Source organism: Labrus bergylta, chromosome 14, assembly GCF_963930695.1.
Source record: "Labrus bergylta chromosome 14, fLabBer1.1, whole genome shotgun sequence".
Classification (NCBI taxonomy): Eukaryota; Metazoa; Chordata; class Actinopteri; order Labriformes; family Labridae; genus Labrus; species Labrus bergylta.
In genome coordinates this window covers 20,340,037-20,358,588 of record NC_089208.1, presented here as the reverse complement: position 1 = coordinate 20,358,588, position 18,552 = coordinate 20,340,037, and the positions used below count along the sequence as shown (strand labels likewise).

Genomic DNA, 18,552 nt, shown 5'->3' with positions numbered 1-18,552 from the left:
TCCTTTTCATGACATGACCTGACAAAAAAACAACAACTGCGCTCATTCTTTTTGAAGGTGTTATTTTGTGTATTATGCACATGAAATAAACTGCTAATTCTGTTAAAGAATACATTTTAGATATGTGTTTTTTAAACATCAGTATAAATTAAAAAAAATGCAGGACTTAAAAAACTTAAATATGGGCAGAAAACATTAACATTATCTGCATCGTTAGCTGTCGTCTATCAGACACTTGTTACGTTACTGTGGAGTACTTTCTCAACACAGCAACTAAACAGAAACAGCAAAGTAGGCTCAATGCAGTCCTATACAAATCTTGAGGGGGAATTTTAACTGAACACAGACTAAATTCCACATGGATCATTTAAATCTTGTTGGGACAACTTTTCAGATGGGGACAAAAAACAACAACATAAAATCACTTCCCTGATTTTTCAGAGAATCCATCCTTAAAATTCTTCATGAAAAGAAGGTATTGGCATGCCATTTAAACCCTGGTAACACTTCAGATACCGCCCACAAATGAGCCTTCTACATCTTCCAGGTCCATCAGAAAGAACCCTGTGCAGGAGTGTGAATGGGAGTTTCGGTTTCAAGTGGCTTATAAAAATGAAGAGACAAAAACCTATTCTTTCAACACACGTCCTCTCTTACACTCAAACATCAATTATATGTGTTTATATCTGAATCAGCAGTTTCTGAATGGCAATAAACAATTGTAAGCATTAGTGCAGGGAGGAGGAAGCTTGTTTTTTTTTTTTGGCAGGTAAAAACTTTCATTATCAGCACATTAATCGGGAAATGTGGTCACGTTTTGGAAAACGTTACTCTGCCTTCTTTTGCTACGGTTCTAGAGGTCAAACTGCCTGATTACTCACAGTACAGAGGGAAGGTTGAAGTAAAATAATTAGAGACCGACTGATTAATTGGCCAGCCGATAATAAAGGCTGATATTAGCATATTAAGTGAATATCGGTATTAGCTAATTTTATCTTACATATGCACCGATATAACTAGATTTATTCACCAGTCAAATAGCATCATTCTATTTCACTAGCAGTTCTTTCTCCAGCAGAGGGCGCTATAGGGATTACGACAAACATCACTTTCCAGAGTGTCAGGCGGTAATGCACGTACATGAGCAGCTACTTTCCAGTTGAGTGACCATCTTGTCTTCGTTATAAATCTTTTCCAGAAGTGGTTTATAACTGCATTTGAGCGATCATCCAATAAATTTGTTTATCTAAATCTACCTCTCTCCAAGACAATATCCTTAGACTTAGACTTAGATTCCGCTGATTTATCGGTATCAGAATTTATTACTCCCCAATTTTGATATTGGTATCGGCCCCCAAAATCCCATATTGGTCGGGCCCTAATGATAAAGTCTGATTCGTCTGTTGTGATTATAAAGAAAAGGTACTCTGTCATTTCACAGTACTGAAGCTCTGCCTTTAGTCCAAAGACGACAGTATCATTTTAAGTTGTCGGACTTAATTCCGTCTAAGAGAAAACAATAATGAGCCAAGCTGCTCCAGTAACATTCACTCTATAAACTAATAAATAAATAGACAAAATATTTTAGCAAGGACGCAAACACATTCAAAAAAATAGTTAAACTAAATAACCTACACAAGTAAAACATTAATGTGTGAACATGGAACTGCTTGCAAAACCCAAAGGGGAGACCCCGTATGTCATGCCATTTCTATAAGAAACTTTAAAGGCTCTGAGACATCGAACACACTGCCACAGTGAGTTTGCACTCGATGTTGCCGCCGTGGTCGGCAGCTAACATGCAACTCTTATTTTCTACCATCGAAGAGGAGAGAAGGCACATTGTTTCCAGCGGTGTTATCTCCCACTGACTGCGCCGTACCTAATCCAGATTTCTTTACAAAGTGGCCTGCTTGGGTCAATTACACACTTCAATAAAACGCATTGTTGTAAAGTCTGTAAAGAAACATGTTCTCCTCTCAAACTGTCCTCATTTGCCTCTCTGGCGCCCGACCAATCGGTGCAGTTTCTCACAGTGGTCGAGCCTCATGGACTCCGCCTTCTGCTTTAACCGATCATCTCGGTACAGCTGTCCCAGGTTGGCCAAGTCGGACTCTGGGAAGGGAAAAAAAAACAGAAGGACAATGACATTTATTATGATTTACACTTTTACCATCCAATGAATAGTCAACCTGCAAGCACCTCTAAAGATCAAAGCATTGTATAACTTATTTTCAATCCCCCCACTCCAAAAAAACCCCCAAAAAACCCCAAGTCAAATAAACAGAAATTCAACAACAGAGTACCAACTGAATTTGACTCTGTGATATCTGCACCGTCAAACAGGTTCCCTATCGATGCCAAATGAGCTCCATTCTTACTTTGCTGTTTCTCTTTCCAGCAGCTGTTCTGCAGATGTTCGATATAGTCGTTCTCGATGGTTTTCTCCAGTTCATCCAGTGCAGCTCCGCCGTATTCCTTCTGAAAACTTTTATCCACATAGTACGGTACACCCATGTGCTGCGTTTCCCGGGACACCACCAGCCCCATGGCTCTAAAATCCAAACACGACATCAAATGTATATTTAGTTTAACTACGACACTGTCAAGCGTGCTGGAAATGTAGAGATTTGTTAGTGACGGTTGATGGTGCGACAGACTCACGGCTTATAGAAGAGACTGTAGGGTGGGTTAGTGGCCATCATCTGCGTAAACACTGATATGAGGATTAGCACCAGCACAGGCAGCAGCTGCAGGAGAGCTGTGAAGGTGTTCTGTGGGTAGATAAAATCAGCACAGATTACAAAGCATACTGTATTATACTGTATGTAGGCTGCACTGATACACTGTACTCATGCCAGCACAGTACTTCAGTGCACAGCAAACCACGCTCTCCCAAAGCAATAAGTGAATGAAACAAACCACTTATTATGGGGAGAAAGAAAGATTAGAGTGCTGCTTCCATGTTACAAAAATGCATCCTCAAAAATGTCTACAGAGCATGTTAATGATTGATATAAAGCCACATCTCCACAGGAAGAACACAGCATAACACCGTGGTTGTTTTTACAGAGATTTATATTTGTGAGTCACTGACCTGACTCTGGTTGTCCTCCACCCCCTCCTCGCGCCTCTCATAAGCACGTCGACGACGAGGCTGATAGAACTGAGAGTAGGAGGCTCCCTGGTTTGTGTACACGTGAATGTTTCCTGTAAGAGACATGCGCGCACACTTTTATTAGAATCTGCACTTTCATACTAAGACAGCAGATGATCGTCCTAAACTAAAACCAACAGTAATTAACAAACATGTTACAATTATTGTAGTTCTTTATCTCTATAACTCCTCCCTCTGAGAGTACGACACTCTGTCTAACATGTAGACCTAGTTCACTGCTAGATAAGTATACCTCCTTCCCTGTTTATTATTTATTATCAACTGTTGATGCACATATTTGTACATGATGCATGTATCTGTACATGATGCATGTATCTGTACATGATGCACATATTTGTACATGATGCATGTATCTGTACATGATGGACGTATCTGTACATGATGCACGTATCTGTACATGATGCACGTATCTGTACATGATGCACGTATATGTACATGATGCACGTATATGTACATGATGCACGTATCTGTACATGATGCACGTATCTGTACATGATGCAGGTATCTGTACATGATGCACGTATCTGTACATGATGCAGGTATCTGTACATGATGCACGTATCTGTACATGATGCACGTATCTGTACATGATGCAGGTATCTGTACATGATGCACGTATCTGTACATGATGCAGGTATCTGTACATGATGCAGGAATCTGTACATGATGCATGTATCTGTACATGATGCAGGTATATGTACATGATGCATGTATATGTACATGATGCAGGTATATGTACATGATGCACGTATATGTACATGATGCATGTATCTGTACATGATGCACGTATATGTACATGATGCATGTATCTGTACATGATGCAGGTATATGTACATGATGCAGGTATCTGTAAATGGTCATATTTGTTGATGCACTTCTATACATATTCACAGTTTGGATAAACCTCTGTACATATTCATAGTTTGTACATAGTGCTGTATTTCTTCTTTGTACCAACTTCTATATTGCTCACTATACTTTATTTTTTATGTATTATGATGTACTTGAGTGTATATCTTATATCTGTATGCTTATATTCGGCGTAGGAGATAATGTAGTGCCCAATTTTCCACCTGGGATTAATACATTATTTCTAATTCTATAACAGAAAACAAGGTGACTGTCTTGTTAACATTCAAATTTACAAACGTCTTCCCACCTAATTTAGGTAATGAATTTGTGTGAGTCGACAAATTAGAAGATGAACTTGGAGTGTCTTCACTCATCTCTGCTCATCACACACAGCCAAAACTGTCTAAGTTCAGCCAAATAAATACTGCACAACACGGCTCACCCGTGGGAAACCTTCCCCCGAAGAAAATGTTGAAGAGTTCCTCTGGGGAAATATCGGCCTCGAAGTCTCTGTGGAAGTTTCTGTGGTATCCATGGCGACTGTGGCTGGAGTGTTGGGGTGCATTGGCGGTTGTGGATTGATCTCCGTATTGATCATACTGCTGCCTCTTCTCTGGGTTGCTCAGCACTGCGTATGCATTGCCTATTGCTTTGGGAGAAAGGAGGAAAACATTTGGTTGTGGCAAAGTAAAAAAAAAATAATAATAATAAAAAAAATTGCAGGGAGACGTCCCCTTCAGTAAATGTTCACTTTTCCTCTTATCAAATACACATGTACATGGCAACATTACATTCTTTCTTTTTTTTAGTTGAGTTGAGTCAGCCACTTAGACCGAGCATCACTTTTTAAATAGACTCCCTTAAAACAAGTCACATCAGCAGGGGGGGCATGCATCTCATCACACAAAGGGTTTGAAGGCCTGATACCATTTCATCTTCTCATCTTTATGATAAGCAAAACTGATGTTTATTAACCTAGTCTTTGTGAGATCCTTCTGTAATGTGTTGGATTATCAATGTTAAAAAGGCAGGATTGGAGTTCTGGTCCTTGTGACTCACAACTGACTAGACTTTGCAGCAGATTTTTAAGTGACTTGAAACCTGACTGTCGTTCAATCATAATGTTGACAAAATATGTTCATATTTTGACTGATAACAGCATGTCCAACAACGAGAATTTACTCAGATGGAGGAGCCTGAATTCTGATATAATGTATGCAGGCATATATATATATAATCATTACTGCAAGAACCAGGATCTTTTACAACACTTAAACAAACCTCTCTGCCTTTGTTTTACTTTTTTGAAATTGTGCCAGATCGGTCTTTAGGTTTAGGGGAAAAAACGATCACGCATTTGACTCAAAAACAACATCAGCTTAGGGTTTTGGTTTTGTGCTGGGGCTTATTAAGATCCTGAAATAAGAGGAGGAGATTTGACTGACTGTAACTCAACAAAACACAGTATATCTAACTTTCTATTGTTTTTAAAACATGGACATGCGCTCCCCCTTGACTCGCCTGTGCCCCCTGGTTACAAGGCGTACAAACCATTCATTGAAGAATTTCTGAACTGAATGAAAACTGGCAAAAATGGATGGCCAAGGTGAAAACTCCTGCCCTGCTGCTGTCTGTTTAAACAAGACAATTTCAGACCGAGGAGGCCGATATTAAACTACTCATGAGAAAGAGCATGTCCTTTGAGGGGATCAGTACATTTTTACATGAGTAGTGCAATCAATATGCTTCAAATCAGTTGGGATACAATAGAAAAGGACAATAAAGGATTATCTTCATCATTGCAGGGCACAGATTTATTAGAATGTCTGGTCGTTACACTCCTACCAACAAGGAGAAAGAAAAACAAAAATATCCTGCCAAAATCTTACCTTTGAAAGCATCTGTGGCTCCCGGAGCAAAGTTCTTGTCAGGGTGAAACTTGAGGGCCAACTTTCTGTACGCCTTCTTCAAATCTTCATCGCTTGCATTTTTGGAAACGCCGAGGATTTCGTAAAAGTCCTTGCAATTCTTTATTCTGCATTAAGAGCAGCAAAATTGATGTCAACACAAATGTCGAGATGTACAAAGTAATACAGAAGATGTTTATATGTTTATGCAAGGACATGTGGGAATATCAGATCATGAAAAAGCATGGTTAACAATACAGGCTTAGTCTGACTTTAAGGAAGTTAGAATGGCATGTAAGCCTTCTTGCAGATTTGTAAGTATTGGAGTAATGAAACAGAAAAAGTCAAACAATGGGCATCTTATGACTTATTAATCTGTTTTTGCTGGCGGGTGTACAGGAAAAGTGTGAGTGTATTCATGTGGGTGGTGAGCTCATGAACAATGGCCGCCATCAACCCAGCCACTGAATTAAAGTGTTGAAAACAAAATGTCCAGTAGAATCATCACGTACCTGAGAACACCCTGACGTTGATCCTCGGTGTAGCTCTTCTTTTCATCACTGTTTGCATTGCTCTTCTCATTGTTTCTTATGTCTTCATCCCTCCAGCCTGTTGGAGGGGGAACGTGGTTTGCCTCTGAAGTAGCAGGGCCTCCGTTCCTTACTATGGCATCGATCAGCACTACAAAAAAAAACAAAAAAAAACACAGCATCTGAGGTCAGCTGGCAATTCAAGTCACAATGAGTTTTGTGGTAAGAAGCCAGCCAAAATGTTTAAGGTAGGTACTAAACACACAGAGAGGCGAGAATAAAGGGGGTAAACCTACAGTAAGAGGTCAAGAGGTTTGGCCACCGTGAGGTTTAAAGTCACATTTTGTTAAAACAACTTCCCTACCAGGCCTCTGCTAGCTCCCCCTCCCAGCAGCAGGGGGGGTGCTGCTACCCATCATGTACCTTTTGCTGTTGGGCAATTTGATTGGTAGGTTCATACTTCATAAGGTTGCAAGTCTTGTTAAATGTTTAGAAGGTTTGCCAGAATAATCATAAGATGAATGTTTAGAACAGCACAAACATATCACACTCTAAAAGCTTCAAGACTATGAGTTGTGAAAATGCCTCGATTGTTTTTGTTAATGATTAAGGACTTTGGGGGAGAAGCAGTGTGGACAAAAGCAGGATTCTAGCAATGAGAAAGCCACTTTGCTAACAGTGTCAGAGCGGATATGTTGTGTTTCCGCAGAATGGGGGGGGAAAAGGACAACAATGAGGAAAACGAAGAAGCCCGAGCTGCATTACAAATGTAAAAGTTAGAATGATAAGCTGAAACTAAGCTACTTCTGTCATGTGCTGTTCTAACTCTTACATTTGTAATGCAGCTCGGGCTTCTTCGTTTTCCTCATTGTTGTCCTTTTCCCCTTCATTCTGCGGAAACACAATATATAGTAACTTTCTCATCGCTAGAATTGCAGAGTGTTGTTATCTCATGTAACTTTAACCTTAACTTTCTGCAGCAGTAATAGAGATGCATTTAAGTGACTTTGATTTGGATTGACTTTGAATGTTGTTGGCTGTTACTTTTTTCTTTTTGGCATATATTTATATTTGTGCAGTGGTAATATGTGGATATAAATGTGCTGGCTTGCACAATTAACTTTTTAGTTTTACAGCCAGAATAATCAACTCAAGACTGTGATTTAAAAAAAAAAATGCAATAAATCATTTGATCATACGTTTTCCTCAGGTGTATACTCAGGTTTTCCCTTGCATTTGCCATCCATCTGTGAATTTGTACAATGATATTGATGTGTACAGTTCATCGAGTTTCTCAGTCCTCGCACAACAACTTCTGCAATTCAGTAGAAACTGTGGTTTAGACCATGACCAAAAAAAGTACTGAATGACGACTTAATTATCCTGCTTTTAATGCAGTTAACATGCAAAAGAAACCGATTTGAACACAGCAGTGCCTCACAGCCTGTGGTGGAGGAAAGGGAGTCTTGAACAGCCCTACATTTGAGCATTAAAGTATTAAGGCTACATGGCTAATATGTGTCCCATTCTAAAAATAGCAATCAGTGCAACCCATTTGAAATATGATAATATATATTTACAGCGAGTTACCTAGTTGACTTGTGTTGGATAAGTCACACACACAGACACACACACACACTTGTCATTGCAGAGTGTGCGTCAGCTAATTTTTTTTTACCTCTGGCCCGGGTGCTGGGGAAAATATTCTGGGCTTCATAGAGCAGCTGCAGCGCCCGATCTTTCCGTCCTGACCGTAAACACAGCTTCGCCTTCTCTATTAGCCGGTCTGCTTCTTCTTTATCCATGTCAACGTTACACGATGAGGGGCTTTTTTTTTTTCTTTTTTTTTGTTCCTAATCCAGTCCAGAGGTCCCTGTCCCTTCGTGTTAGTGCGTCTATATCATATGTCCAGAGCGCTAGATAGCACTTTAGCTTTGGGTTTCAGACAGCTGCGTACTGTTAGCGAAGCGAGAGCCTGCAGTCACTCAAAGTCTTTCGCAGTATCCTATTCGCAGAGGATGGCGGTGGTTGTTGTCGAGCTGCAGGCCGGCGTGCAGCTGGGCCATTTTAAAGATGTTAGTCTGAAATGTTGACTGTTTTTTTTTTTTTCGCTTTCTTGTTGTTTAGCAGTGTTTAAAGGGGCCACCCTGTGACATTAAACCCGGACCCTTTATGACGGTGACGGACAAGAAGAAGGAGGAGGTAAGACCACATGACGTCATATCCTATCCTGAGCGGGGGCTCTGAAATCTGAAGAACACCTCTGGTAATATTTTATAATATTTACAGGCTGTTCTGGTAATCTGTCAACTGTTTTATACAGGTTTTTTTTATTCTTAATAATGTTTATTTTTTTATTTTTTATTTTTCTAATACCTAACGGTTCATCGACATCAGCTTGTGTGTACGGTCCGTGAAGCTGCTGCATTCAGGGTCCAACTTTAAAGGCGGAGTTTTGTGATGCATTCAAATGCCTAAGTTGAAAATTGGACACAAAAAGGATTTAAGGTTTATAATAGGTGTTTTTTTTGTTGTTGTTTTTTTTTCAATTTCAGTCAGATGTTATGCAATGCCAAACAGCAGGTTATCTCAAAATGCCATTTTAAACAATGGGGAAAAAAATCTATAAAGGGTAAACTATGTTTCAGTTATTGATGACTTATTGTTTTCTTTAATGTTTATAAAGTGTACTCTTGGAAACGTTGTGAATGAGCTTAAAGAGAGGCAGATGAATCAGATATTACGTATTTAACAACACCTCAAAATTGTAAGTTGAGCTCTCTGAATAATAATTACTAAAAACTGTGTATAATTTACTTATTTTCTTTAAATGACCTACAACATTAAATTACATTTTCACAAGGCTGTAAGGATCCTGCTTTTTGTAAAGTGTCTTAAGATAACATTTGTTATGAATTGGGGCTATACATATAAAGACTGATTGATTGATCTCCGTAGAAAGTAGTCACCTACATCAGCGGTTCTCAACTGGTCTAGCCTCAGGACCAATCACCAGCTCCTTAATAGGAATTCACGACCCACATTTCTGATATTTTTCAACCAATGAGATTTGTTTTATGAAAAATGGTGCAATTTGGACTTCAGACTGTCCAAACAAATGACAGAACAAAGAGATGAAACAAAACAAACATGTTTTAAAACTGATTTTTAGACTTGCACTGTCGCGACCCCCTGAAAACGACTCCACAACCCACTTCTTGGTCCCGACCCACCAGTTGAGTACCACAGACCTACATGACCAGGGCACATTTGGACATGACCTGAAGGCAGATTTAGTGATATAAAAAATATGTAGAGTGATGATTCTTCAAAGTAAATCAGTTGCACGTGGGGTAGATATTCTTAGCTGGCTATGTTGTACAATATTCCTTTTTTGTTTTTCTAGGCCTTGTATCTGCATGTAGGCTGGGATAAAGGTTTAAATTAGCAGTCACACATTTTTGTTCATGCATATTTTATTCAAGAGTAAAAAAATGTGATTTGTCCCATAGGGCATGCTTACAATGTGTGTATCGTTTTTAGGAAGTCAAATGCGAAAACATATTTCCATAGATAATAAAAAATGTTGCAAGATAAAATCCATTATATTTGTTTGTTGAAATATGCATGTAGACCATACAAGAACCAGAAACAGAGGAAGGAAAATAACCATAAGCTTAATTGTAACAATAATAATATCAGCAGTAAATATAACCAGAGTACAATGTTTCCTGTTAAACGTAAGTGCGACACATGATTTTCTGTGTGTCCGATTCATTTACATCTGAAAACCATGCTATCATGCTTTGGCAGCCTGAAAGTTGCTTTTCACTGAGATTATATTCATTCACACTATTGAACATTTTCTGTACATCAGTACAAGAAAAATAAACTGAAAAGAAACACAAGGCTTCACACCTTAAAAGGGCATCTCTGCATACAATAAATCCATATAAAATTAAAAGCAGTGGTAATAAATAACAGATTGAAAAAAATGGACAAAAACAATCAAAGGAAGCCTATTTATAAAATTTATAAAACAAGACAAATAGAACTTTAAGTATAATTGAAAAAATAAAAGAATTCAAGTTTACTATTTGAAACACAACTATCACAATTATAATCTCACATAACAATTAGGAACTTAATTGCATGCATTGATGCGTTCCATACCATAGATGCTGTGTTAAAAATCACCTTTTCCATCCGTAGTTCACGTACCTTTATCATTAAATAGGAAGATGAAATATCGAGTAGAAAAAATATTAATGTGCTCAAGGAAATTCTAGAAATTGATGTGACAGAATGTGTCGCTTGAGGTTGGCGGTATCGACCTTCCCAAAGGATTTATTTTGAAAAACCAGAAATGTGTCTGTTTAGTTTGGTTTCTTTTTCCTTTTGTTTCTTTCCACCTTTGATGCATTTCAGGATTCTCGGAGACAAATGAACTTTTTTTTCTGAAACAATTAGTTTATGGCAATTGATGTTTTATCTGGATCACAGTGTGGTTGCACTTTTCAGTGACGTTTTCCTCAGCATGTATCTCAATCACAAAAATTTAAATATGTAAGAAAATTTGATTGGAAACAAGAAATTATAAATGATCAACACACTTAGATGCAATATGGATGAATTTTTTTTAATCTAATGATTGTTATATAAATATTTTCTGATAGTACTTTTGAAGACTTTGAATTCATCCTCGTTAAATTTGCTAAAAGACAACTCTCATTCCTTCACAGAGTTAGCTTTAATCTAGTCCTTTCAGGTCTGGATACATTCCTACATCGCATCAGAAAATCAGGATAGATCTCAGGGTGCTTTTGACACAATGACACATTAGTGTGTGGTTGTTAAATGCTCTTTAAACAACAGCTAGTTCAATAATATAAATTCACAGATTTGTAGAATTTCCTTCTCACTCTGATATATTACTTTGTTTAGCTCTTAGCAGGAAATCTCATTGAAATGGCAGCACACAAAAAAAAAGCAAAAACTCAAAGGGCGTCAATGTATTCGTTTACTTTCTCTTCAGCAACAAGCAGGTGAGAAATAATCAGGTAGTGTGTGACAGCAGAGTCCATCCCAAAGTTCAAAATGGCCTCTTCTTGTTTTCCCTGTGATACAGAAAGTTGAGTTAATGCTGCCGGTCGTAGCGATGCAGAAAAGATGAGAAACCCACGATCCAATCTTACGCCGAGGATGCTCATGTGTACACTCTCTAGACAGTGACTTTTGACCTCATGTGTGAGGTATTATCTTAACAAATGTCATGCTTCTATGAAGTGCACTACCCGGACATTTAAAGTCGAGGGATTACAGTCTAACTTTAAGGATGATTTGAATGAAGGAATAACCTTTTTACATTTACCTGTGCACGCTGATGGAAGCTTTATGGGATAGTGCTTTTTATTTGGGGACATTTTTAGACATATATTTTGGTGTTTAACAAAGTATGTACATTTTCCAAATGCTCCTTTCTTCCCCTTCCTTTCTTTCCTCGTCCCCTCCAAGTGAATTCTTGCTAGGAGATGACTGATAACAAGGGAGGTGAGGAAAGGAGCAATCCTGGAGAGTACTGGGGCAGACCCAGCTAGAGCTATTAATACACACGAGCACCCTGTCCTCTTTCCACTTTCAGCACGGCAGCATCTTACTACAAGGTAAATCAATAAATTCAAGTCCACTGGTAAGATTGCACTGCCAGTTTTTTAAGAGGTACACAGTTCGCTCCCTTTCCCTTTGCTTTCTTGCTCACAAAGTGGCGTGACTTGTTAATACTAGCAAAACATGAAGGTAAACAAGATTAGTGTCCTCATGAAGTGAACTTGTGAGTGATTCATAATAAACACTTAGGAAACCGTAAAATGATTCGTGTGGCATGGATACTGCAATTATGTCATCATCAGTCAGGCCCTGCAATGAAGGAGCAGACATTTGTCAGCACTCAGAACAACACAGCCTCCAACAATCCAGTCCGTGGTTCAGTCGAGAAACAGAACAACGGGCAGAAACAACTTTCAAACCACACTTTTTTTCAGTCAAGTTGCAGCCTGCTGGACTCTCCTTATCTCAGCCCTCTGCTCCCCCCTCCCCCAATCTGTGGGATGACAAACTGTCATGAAAAAAATGACCTTTTTGCCCGTTTAAGAGTAGATTTGCTGCAGATTTCATGTTCTGTCTGTGGGCCTGATTTATTTCTGAGGCCTGAATTCCCGATTTGGCAATGTCTTGCTGCACAGCTCGACAGCGGCACGGTTGTGAGGCTCAGTCAGCACATCACTGGAGGTTGCTGTTGTCATCGGTGCCATTCGCCTCCGACATATTCATCTTCCCCATGGAGTGGCCGACGTGGTTCACCCCGTCCTTGCGAGGCGGCATGCGCTCGTTGATGCGGTCCAGGCCCTTAGCCTCCGCAAAGCTGTTGATCTTGTGCTGTGGGGAGAAGCCACGGATAGCTGGAAAGAGAAAACACATATATGAGGATCAGGCGACTCTTGAGCGGACCACAGCTGAAATTGTGATATAACCTCCTTTTCTCAATTTCTCTCAATTAATTTAGGGCTAAGGTTGTTAAATTTTCAATACTTGGATACTTTATATAATACCACTTGTTGTAGCTGACCCAAACTTTAAGAAAACAACAAATCTTTGTCATTGCTGTTGCAATAGAGAGAGAGAGCACCGTCTAAACAGCACAAACACTTTGGCAACATTTGGGAACTGAAACGTTGACAATATATTTGTGCAATTTAGGCTGAGTCCAGGAGCCATGAGTGATTTTTGTTGATTAAAAAAAAAAAAAAGTTACCCAATATTGAGTTCCTATGACTTTATTTTTTTTGCTGAGGTATTGAAACAGGTCCAATTGAAAATACTTACCTACTAGTAGTATAGGCTGTTTATTCATAGTAATTCTTTTTGTGAAAGAGCAACTGCAGTATGATGATTCAAAGATTCCCTGTGAAACTTGAAACAACACTTTGTGCCACACAAACACTCATAATGAGTTCTAAATCATTTGTCTACGGAGGAAGCAGCCTTTTAAGAATTGCATTTGGTAACGTCTACATGCCACCTGCATTTATAGACTGCTTACTTTCTTCTTTCCTGTAGGTGGAGCAGGTTGACATGTTTAAAAAGCGTCTTTCATCAAGTCAAACTCCCCTCCTTTAACTGATACCATGCTGCTGTTCACATGTAATAGTCCCCCATTCAAAATGTCTGACCCCATTATAGTGGATCATCACAATAAGAATTGGAAAGGTCCATACAGTCTGGCATCATTGTAGTTGTGCCTGTGCTGTAAAATGCTGTATGAAACTGAAGCTTCACAGTCAGTGAAGCAAACATTACATCAGACATATCACGAGCATTTGAGGCTCCATGATGCATATTTCATGTTGAGACTCTGGTGTGTTTCTTGCTCTTGTGCATGCAGCATTTTTTTTTTTTTAGAACCAGAATGAGGCCATTTTTCAAGCCAAACCCCAAAACAATGTTTTTTTTTTTTCTTTCGTCATGCATCTTTTAGCAGCAATTAACCTTGCAGTGTTTTAATTTCTCACAAACCTGTCTCAATGCCTTTTAAAAAAGGGGGTTCTTGATTTATGTTGCATTTATTTAAATTATTATTCTTTCTCTCGTGACTCAGTTCCAGATGTGTGCTACTGTCTGAGTGAGCAATTCATATATCATTCCCCTTGGTGCTTGTGCCTTTATCAAAGAGTGACACGAACATGATCCCTCACCTGCTTTCAAACTTAAAAAAGCTGAAATTAAAAGATCCTTTTTTTATCTGTTCTGCACTCAGGGACCCACTGGAAAACATTTCATTAAAGATAAAATCCCCATTGTGTATAAGGTGCCCTACTTTACTAATAACCACTTATCTCATCTCAACCCAAGGTTTTACATGAACTATCTTTCTCAGTTATAAACAGATCCTCTTTCTCTTCAAGATAAAAACCCAATCATGTTCTTGGGTTTCTTTTGTAATTAAAGGTACTGCAAAGGAAAGTGCTGCGTGAAAATAACCGCATGAAAACTGTCCTGTTAGATGTTGCTTGATGGAGTTGTTATTGTGTGAGCTGTTGAGTGAAAGGTCATGTTGAGAGGGCTGGAAGGGAGGGAGCGCAGGTTTACCTTCTCCGTCCTCATCCTGCGTTGGCTCGATGGCTTCAATGGCTTCAATGGTGGCTGAGGGGGGAGGAGGGGAGCAGGTTACTGCTGATAAAGCCATGCAAATGTAAAAAAAAACAAAAAGAGGCAGCCCCAGCGAAAAAGGCGGCTCATGTTGGACCAGATATGAGAAATACATGTTCAGCGGCAGTGCAGCCAAAATCAGAGGAGTGCCGTGCGTTAAAACTGAGAGAATAAGTGTTAAAAGATCAGTTGAGAAAATAACAAAGATTGATCAATAGAACAAAAGAGATTGGATGGTTGAAAGTTAAAGATAGAAGACAGACATCAGAGAGTTGAAACTGTGACAGATTTGTGGAGGGAGGATAAAATAACTTGCTATGGCCTTTCACAAGATATCTTACAAATCTTTAAGATTAGAAAAGTGTAAAATAATATCCCAGTCAAGGTAAGCTAAAAGAGATTCTTGATACTTCTGTCCCAGTTGTGACACATTCTCATGGTTCCTACTTTGATCAAGCCCTGATTAGAGAATAGTTTGATCTTTGCAGTCGTTTATTCGACATGTTTTTCTTCATCCAGCTATAAGTAAAGGGGAATTAACGCAACTTAAAGTTCACATTTTTGGTCATTTTCAAAGAATCTATGACACATCAGTAGTGAACTAGAAGTAAACATCGCAGTGTAGATCTTGCAGAACGTTTGACAAATGTGCGATTACACTAAGACAGAATATTGTGAAATGGTTCTGGTCAGGTTGTCAACATTATGTCCTCCTGTCGTGTGAATAAGAGGCTAAACAAATAAAGCTATCCTGCCACTTTACGATTTCGTCAGAGAGAGGAAGAGAGAGATAAGCACCATTGTAAGGACTGAGAATGGCGGTGAAGAAATGAAACATAACAAAGATGGAGTTCAGGGTAGAGAAAAGGCTTGTGCTGAGCCGTGTACTCACCACTCTGCAGTGTCTGTCTGCCTCCAGAGAGAACCCCGCTCGGCAGCATGCCAGTGGGCGTCAGGCCCTTAAGCGTCAACACATTTTCACTCTCCTCTCTGCAGGAAACACACAAACAGGTCCGAAAAACTTCACCCAAACCCTCATCAAACAGCAACATTTTTGACTTTATGTCCTCACGTAAGACAAACGTACACCTACACACGTGACCCACATGTACACACTAACACCCGATACAGTTTAAACATTTGGAAATATACGCCTGATCTGAAAATCTCACACACAAACAAGAGTGTACCTGAGAACTGAGAACATTTTGGCCATTTTCCCGATGGCACGGATCTTGTTTTTGATCACCTCCTTGCGAGCTGCAGCTGCATTGGCTGAAAAAAAAAAAAAGTAAATCCACTTTCACTTTGAGCTTCTCTTGTACAATATATGTTTTCTTTATAAGGCTATATAATGTGTAGGTGTCACTTTTGTTATTGGGTTATTTTCATAGCATGTCTAACTATTTCTTGAGATTTTACTAAACGTACAATTGATGAAAAAACATTCAGTTTAAATGGATAATTATCAATAGTTGCAGCTAAATACAAAGTAGTTAAAATAAGGCTCCACCTCAACCAACGACAAACTGTAAAATGCTGCTTCAACTTGTTTGTCATTAGTTATTATAATCTTATGAAGGAGTATATCAGTAATGGAGACACTTTTCTGCATGAAGTACTTTTGATTTAAAAACTATCCATAATTATATTATCATACTTTCACCCATTTACTCTTTATTTAAAGGCTTTTTACATCAAAAGTAATTTATTGAAGTAAAGAATCAGAATCCTGTGGCGCCGATAGCGTAGAGGTGCACACGCATGACCCATGTACAGAGGCCATTGTCCTCCAAGCAGGCGGCCCAGTTTTGAATCCGACCTGTAGCTCCTGTCTTGCATGTCATTCCCCGTTCTCTCTCTCTCTCTCTCTCTCTCTCTCTCTCTCTCTCTCTCTCTCTCTCTCTCTCTGATTTATCACTCTATCCACAGTCCTATCTCTAAATAAAGGCATAAGAATCCGAATCCTTCCTCTATCTCCTCAATTTCAACCAATGTTTGAGAGTGATGCATTCAATTAAATCACATGAAAAAGAGAACAATTCATCATTTCATTTGGCCTACATAAGGAAACACACAATCTTTGGTGTTAATAGTTTGGAAGTGAACAGCTCAATTGTGTTCTTATTCCATTAAAGACCTGATTTAGTGTACGGACTTGAGCTGTTTATGCACATCTGAAAATAACAGAAATCAATGTTTTAGTCTTTGTTTACAAAGCATCTTACCATCAAAGATCTCGTCTTCATCATTCATGAGCTCATCATCAGAGCAGATGCTCAGGATGTTCACCAGCATTTCTGTGACTGATGAGGAAACAGAGTGTAGACGAGAGCTGCTGTCATTGAGCGATATATGCCGCAGTGATCAGTTACATTCGAGAGACCTCAAAGACATCAGAAGACTTTTTTTCTGGAAACACTTGATACCTTTCTCTCCAACGAACGGCAGAGACCAGGTGAAGACGTCCATGAAGTTTGGCAGCCAGTAGGGATGGGGTGAACAGTTGAACTGTCGGATGTTCATGACGTTATTTTCATATTTCAGCACAGCAGCTGTTGGGAGGAAGAAGAAGAAGAAGAAGACACAGCCACAGGTCAAAACTTCCTCTTGAAACGTGCTCAATCTTAGAGCCTGTTGGTGTAGTGAGCACTTTTTTGTCAGGATCACGTGATTATTTTACATACATTTTCTGAAAAGTGTAACCTGATAGGATTTAAATGGATTAAATTCAGGGGCCTGTGACCAATATAATATCAAATCATAGGCAAACATTGTTTTACAATCACTTTGATTTATATTCTCTCAGAATAAACATCCTTCCATTCTCTATACTGCTTTTCCCGTTCGTGGTCGCAAGGGCTGGAGCCGATCCCAGCTGTCATTGGATGAGAGGCGGTGTACACCCTGGACTGTTCACCAGTCAATCACAGGGCTGACATATAGAGACAGACAACCAGCCACACTCACATTCACACCTACAGCAATTTAGAGTCGAATAAACATCTTCAATCTTATTTACCATTATTGTAACTCAACTCATCCAAATAAACAAACATTTTTTGGTAAGAGAAAGAAAAATACACCAGCCAATGAAATGCCTCATTTTACATACGCTAAAATGAAGCTAGCATGAGGTTAAAGCAGAATTGTTTTTTTGAGTGCCAGTTCAGATTTGTGGTGTTTCCTGAGTATGTTATCTGAAGTCTTGTGCTTACATGTGGCATAATGCTTTAAATATTTCTCCATAATTTCTCTAGGACACAAAATATTTCATCATTACTATTTTATTTGTGGTTTTATTTATATATGTGGATGTTTCTTTGTTGCTTGCTGTTATCTGCCTTGAGCATATGCTCAGCTGGAAACTTTGTGACATGCCATGGCAATTTCAGATTCTACGCTGATGCATCTTAAAGACAATGATTTGGATTTCTTTTTCACTTTATACCTTTCTAATTGAAGCGTTGATCATTAAATGAAATGCATGTTGATCTGATACTGATGTATGGTAAGTACATAATTACTACCACTGAGTCACATGGGGCGGCTGTGGCTCATTGGTGCAGTTGGTCGACTCTGAACCGGAAAGTCGGAGGGTTGAACCCCATACTGTTAATACTGATGGACCCTTTATTTAATTTTTTGAGTAGTTTATTAAAATTTTTCAAATTTAAACACAGAGACAGACAGAAAAATTTGCATTATTTAAATAAAAAAAAAGCAATAATAGAAAACTCAAAATAATCGACACCACAGTACAAAATTAGAGACAACAGACAATAAAAAGACACATAGGTTACAAAAAGAAACTTAGTCAACAACAATATTAGACAATGAGAGGCAAATGTCCGTTTATCACCTCATGGGTGATATTCAT

The 18,552-nt window shown here is 38.9% G+C and overlaps 2 protein-coding genes across 5 annotated transcripts in view; both read right to left on the bottom strand.

The window, feature by feature from the left end:
* Positions 1-175: 175 nt before the first annotated feature.
* dnajc18 (DnaJ (Hsp40) homolog, subfamily C, member 18) lies at positions 176-9,295 on the bottom strand. Its single transcript, XM_020633346.3, has 8 exons — positions 8,146-9,295; positions 6,450-6,618; positions 5,920-6,065; positions 4,473-4,679; positions 3,098-3,210; positions 2,665-2,774; positions 2,382-2,554; positions 176-2,115 (listed from the first exon to the last, which is right to left on the bottom strand). The coding sequence occupies exons 1-8, from the start codon at positions 8,270-8,272 to the stop codon at positions 1,991-1,993; spliced, it is 1,170 nt and encodes a 389-aa protein (XP_020489002.1). The 5' UTR covers positions 8,273-9,295; the 3' UTR covers positions 176-1,990.
* Positions 9,296-9,925: 630 nt separating this feature from the next.
* ppp3ca (protein phosphatase 3, catalytic subunit, alpha isozyme) overlaps positions 9,926-18,552 on the bottom strand; it is a 38,848-nt gene continuing 30,221 nt past the window's right edge. For 2 of the 4 annotated variants that reach the window (XM_065962997.1, XM_020633334.3), the window contains 6 exons: positions 17,102-17,227; positions 16,901-16,978; positions 15,863-15,947; positions 15,565-15,662; positions 14,613-14,666; positions 9,926-12,925 (listed from right to left, as the gene is read on the bottom strand). In XM_065962997.1, coding sequence (XP_065819069.1) covers positions 12,747-12,925; positions 14,613-14,666; positions 15,565-15,662; positions 15,863-15,947; positions 16,901-16,978; positions 17,102-17,227 — 620 coding nt within the window. In that variant the 3' untranslated portion in view covers positions 9,926-12,746. The remainder of the gene's footprint in view (positions 12,926-14,612; positions 14,667-15,564; positions 15,663-15,862; positions 15,948-16,900; positions 16,979-17,101; positions 17,228-18,552) is intronic. The other 2 variants (XM_065962998.1, XM_065962999.1) reach the window with 1 other exon arrangement.

Bases quoted from the DNA above. Each gene is read 5' to 3' on its own strand.
- dnajc18 (XM_020633346.3), bottom strand. From the start codon at position 8,272: ATGGATAAAGAAGAAGCAGACCGGCTAATAGAGAAGGCGAAGCTGTGT. The intron at 6,066-6,449 runs GTACGTGATGAT...CTCTTAATGCAG, and splicing joins CAACGTCAGGGTGTTCTCAG to AATAAAGAATTGCAAGGACT. The intron at 3,211-4,472 runs GTGAGCCGTGTT...TGTCTCTTACAG, and splicing joins CGGGGGAAGGTTTCCCACGG to GAAACATTCACGTGTACACA.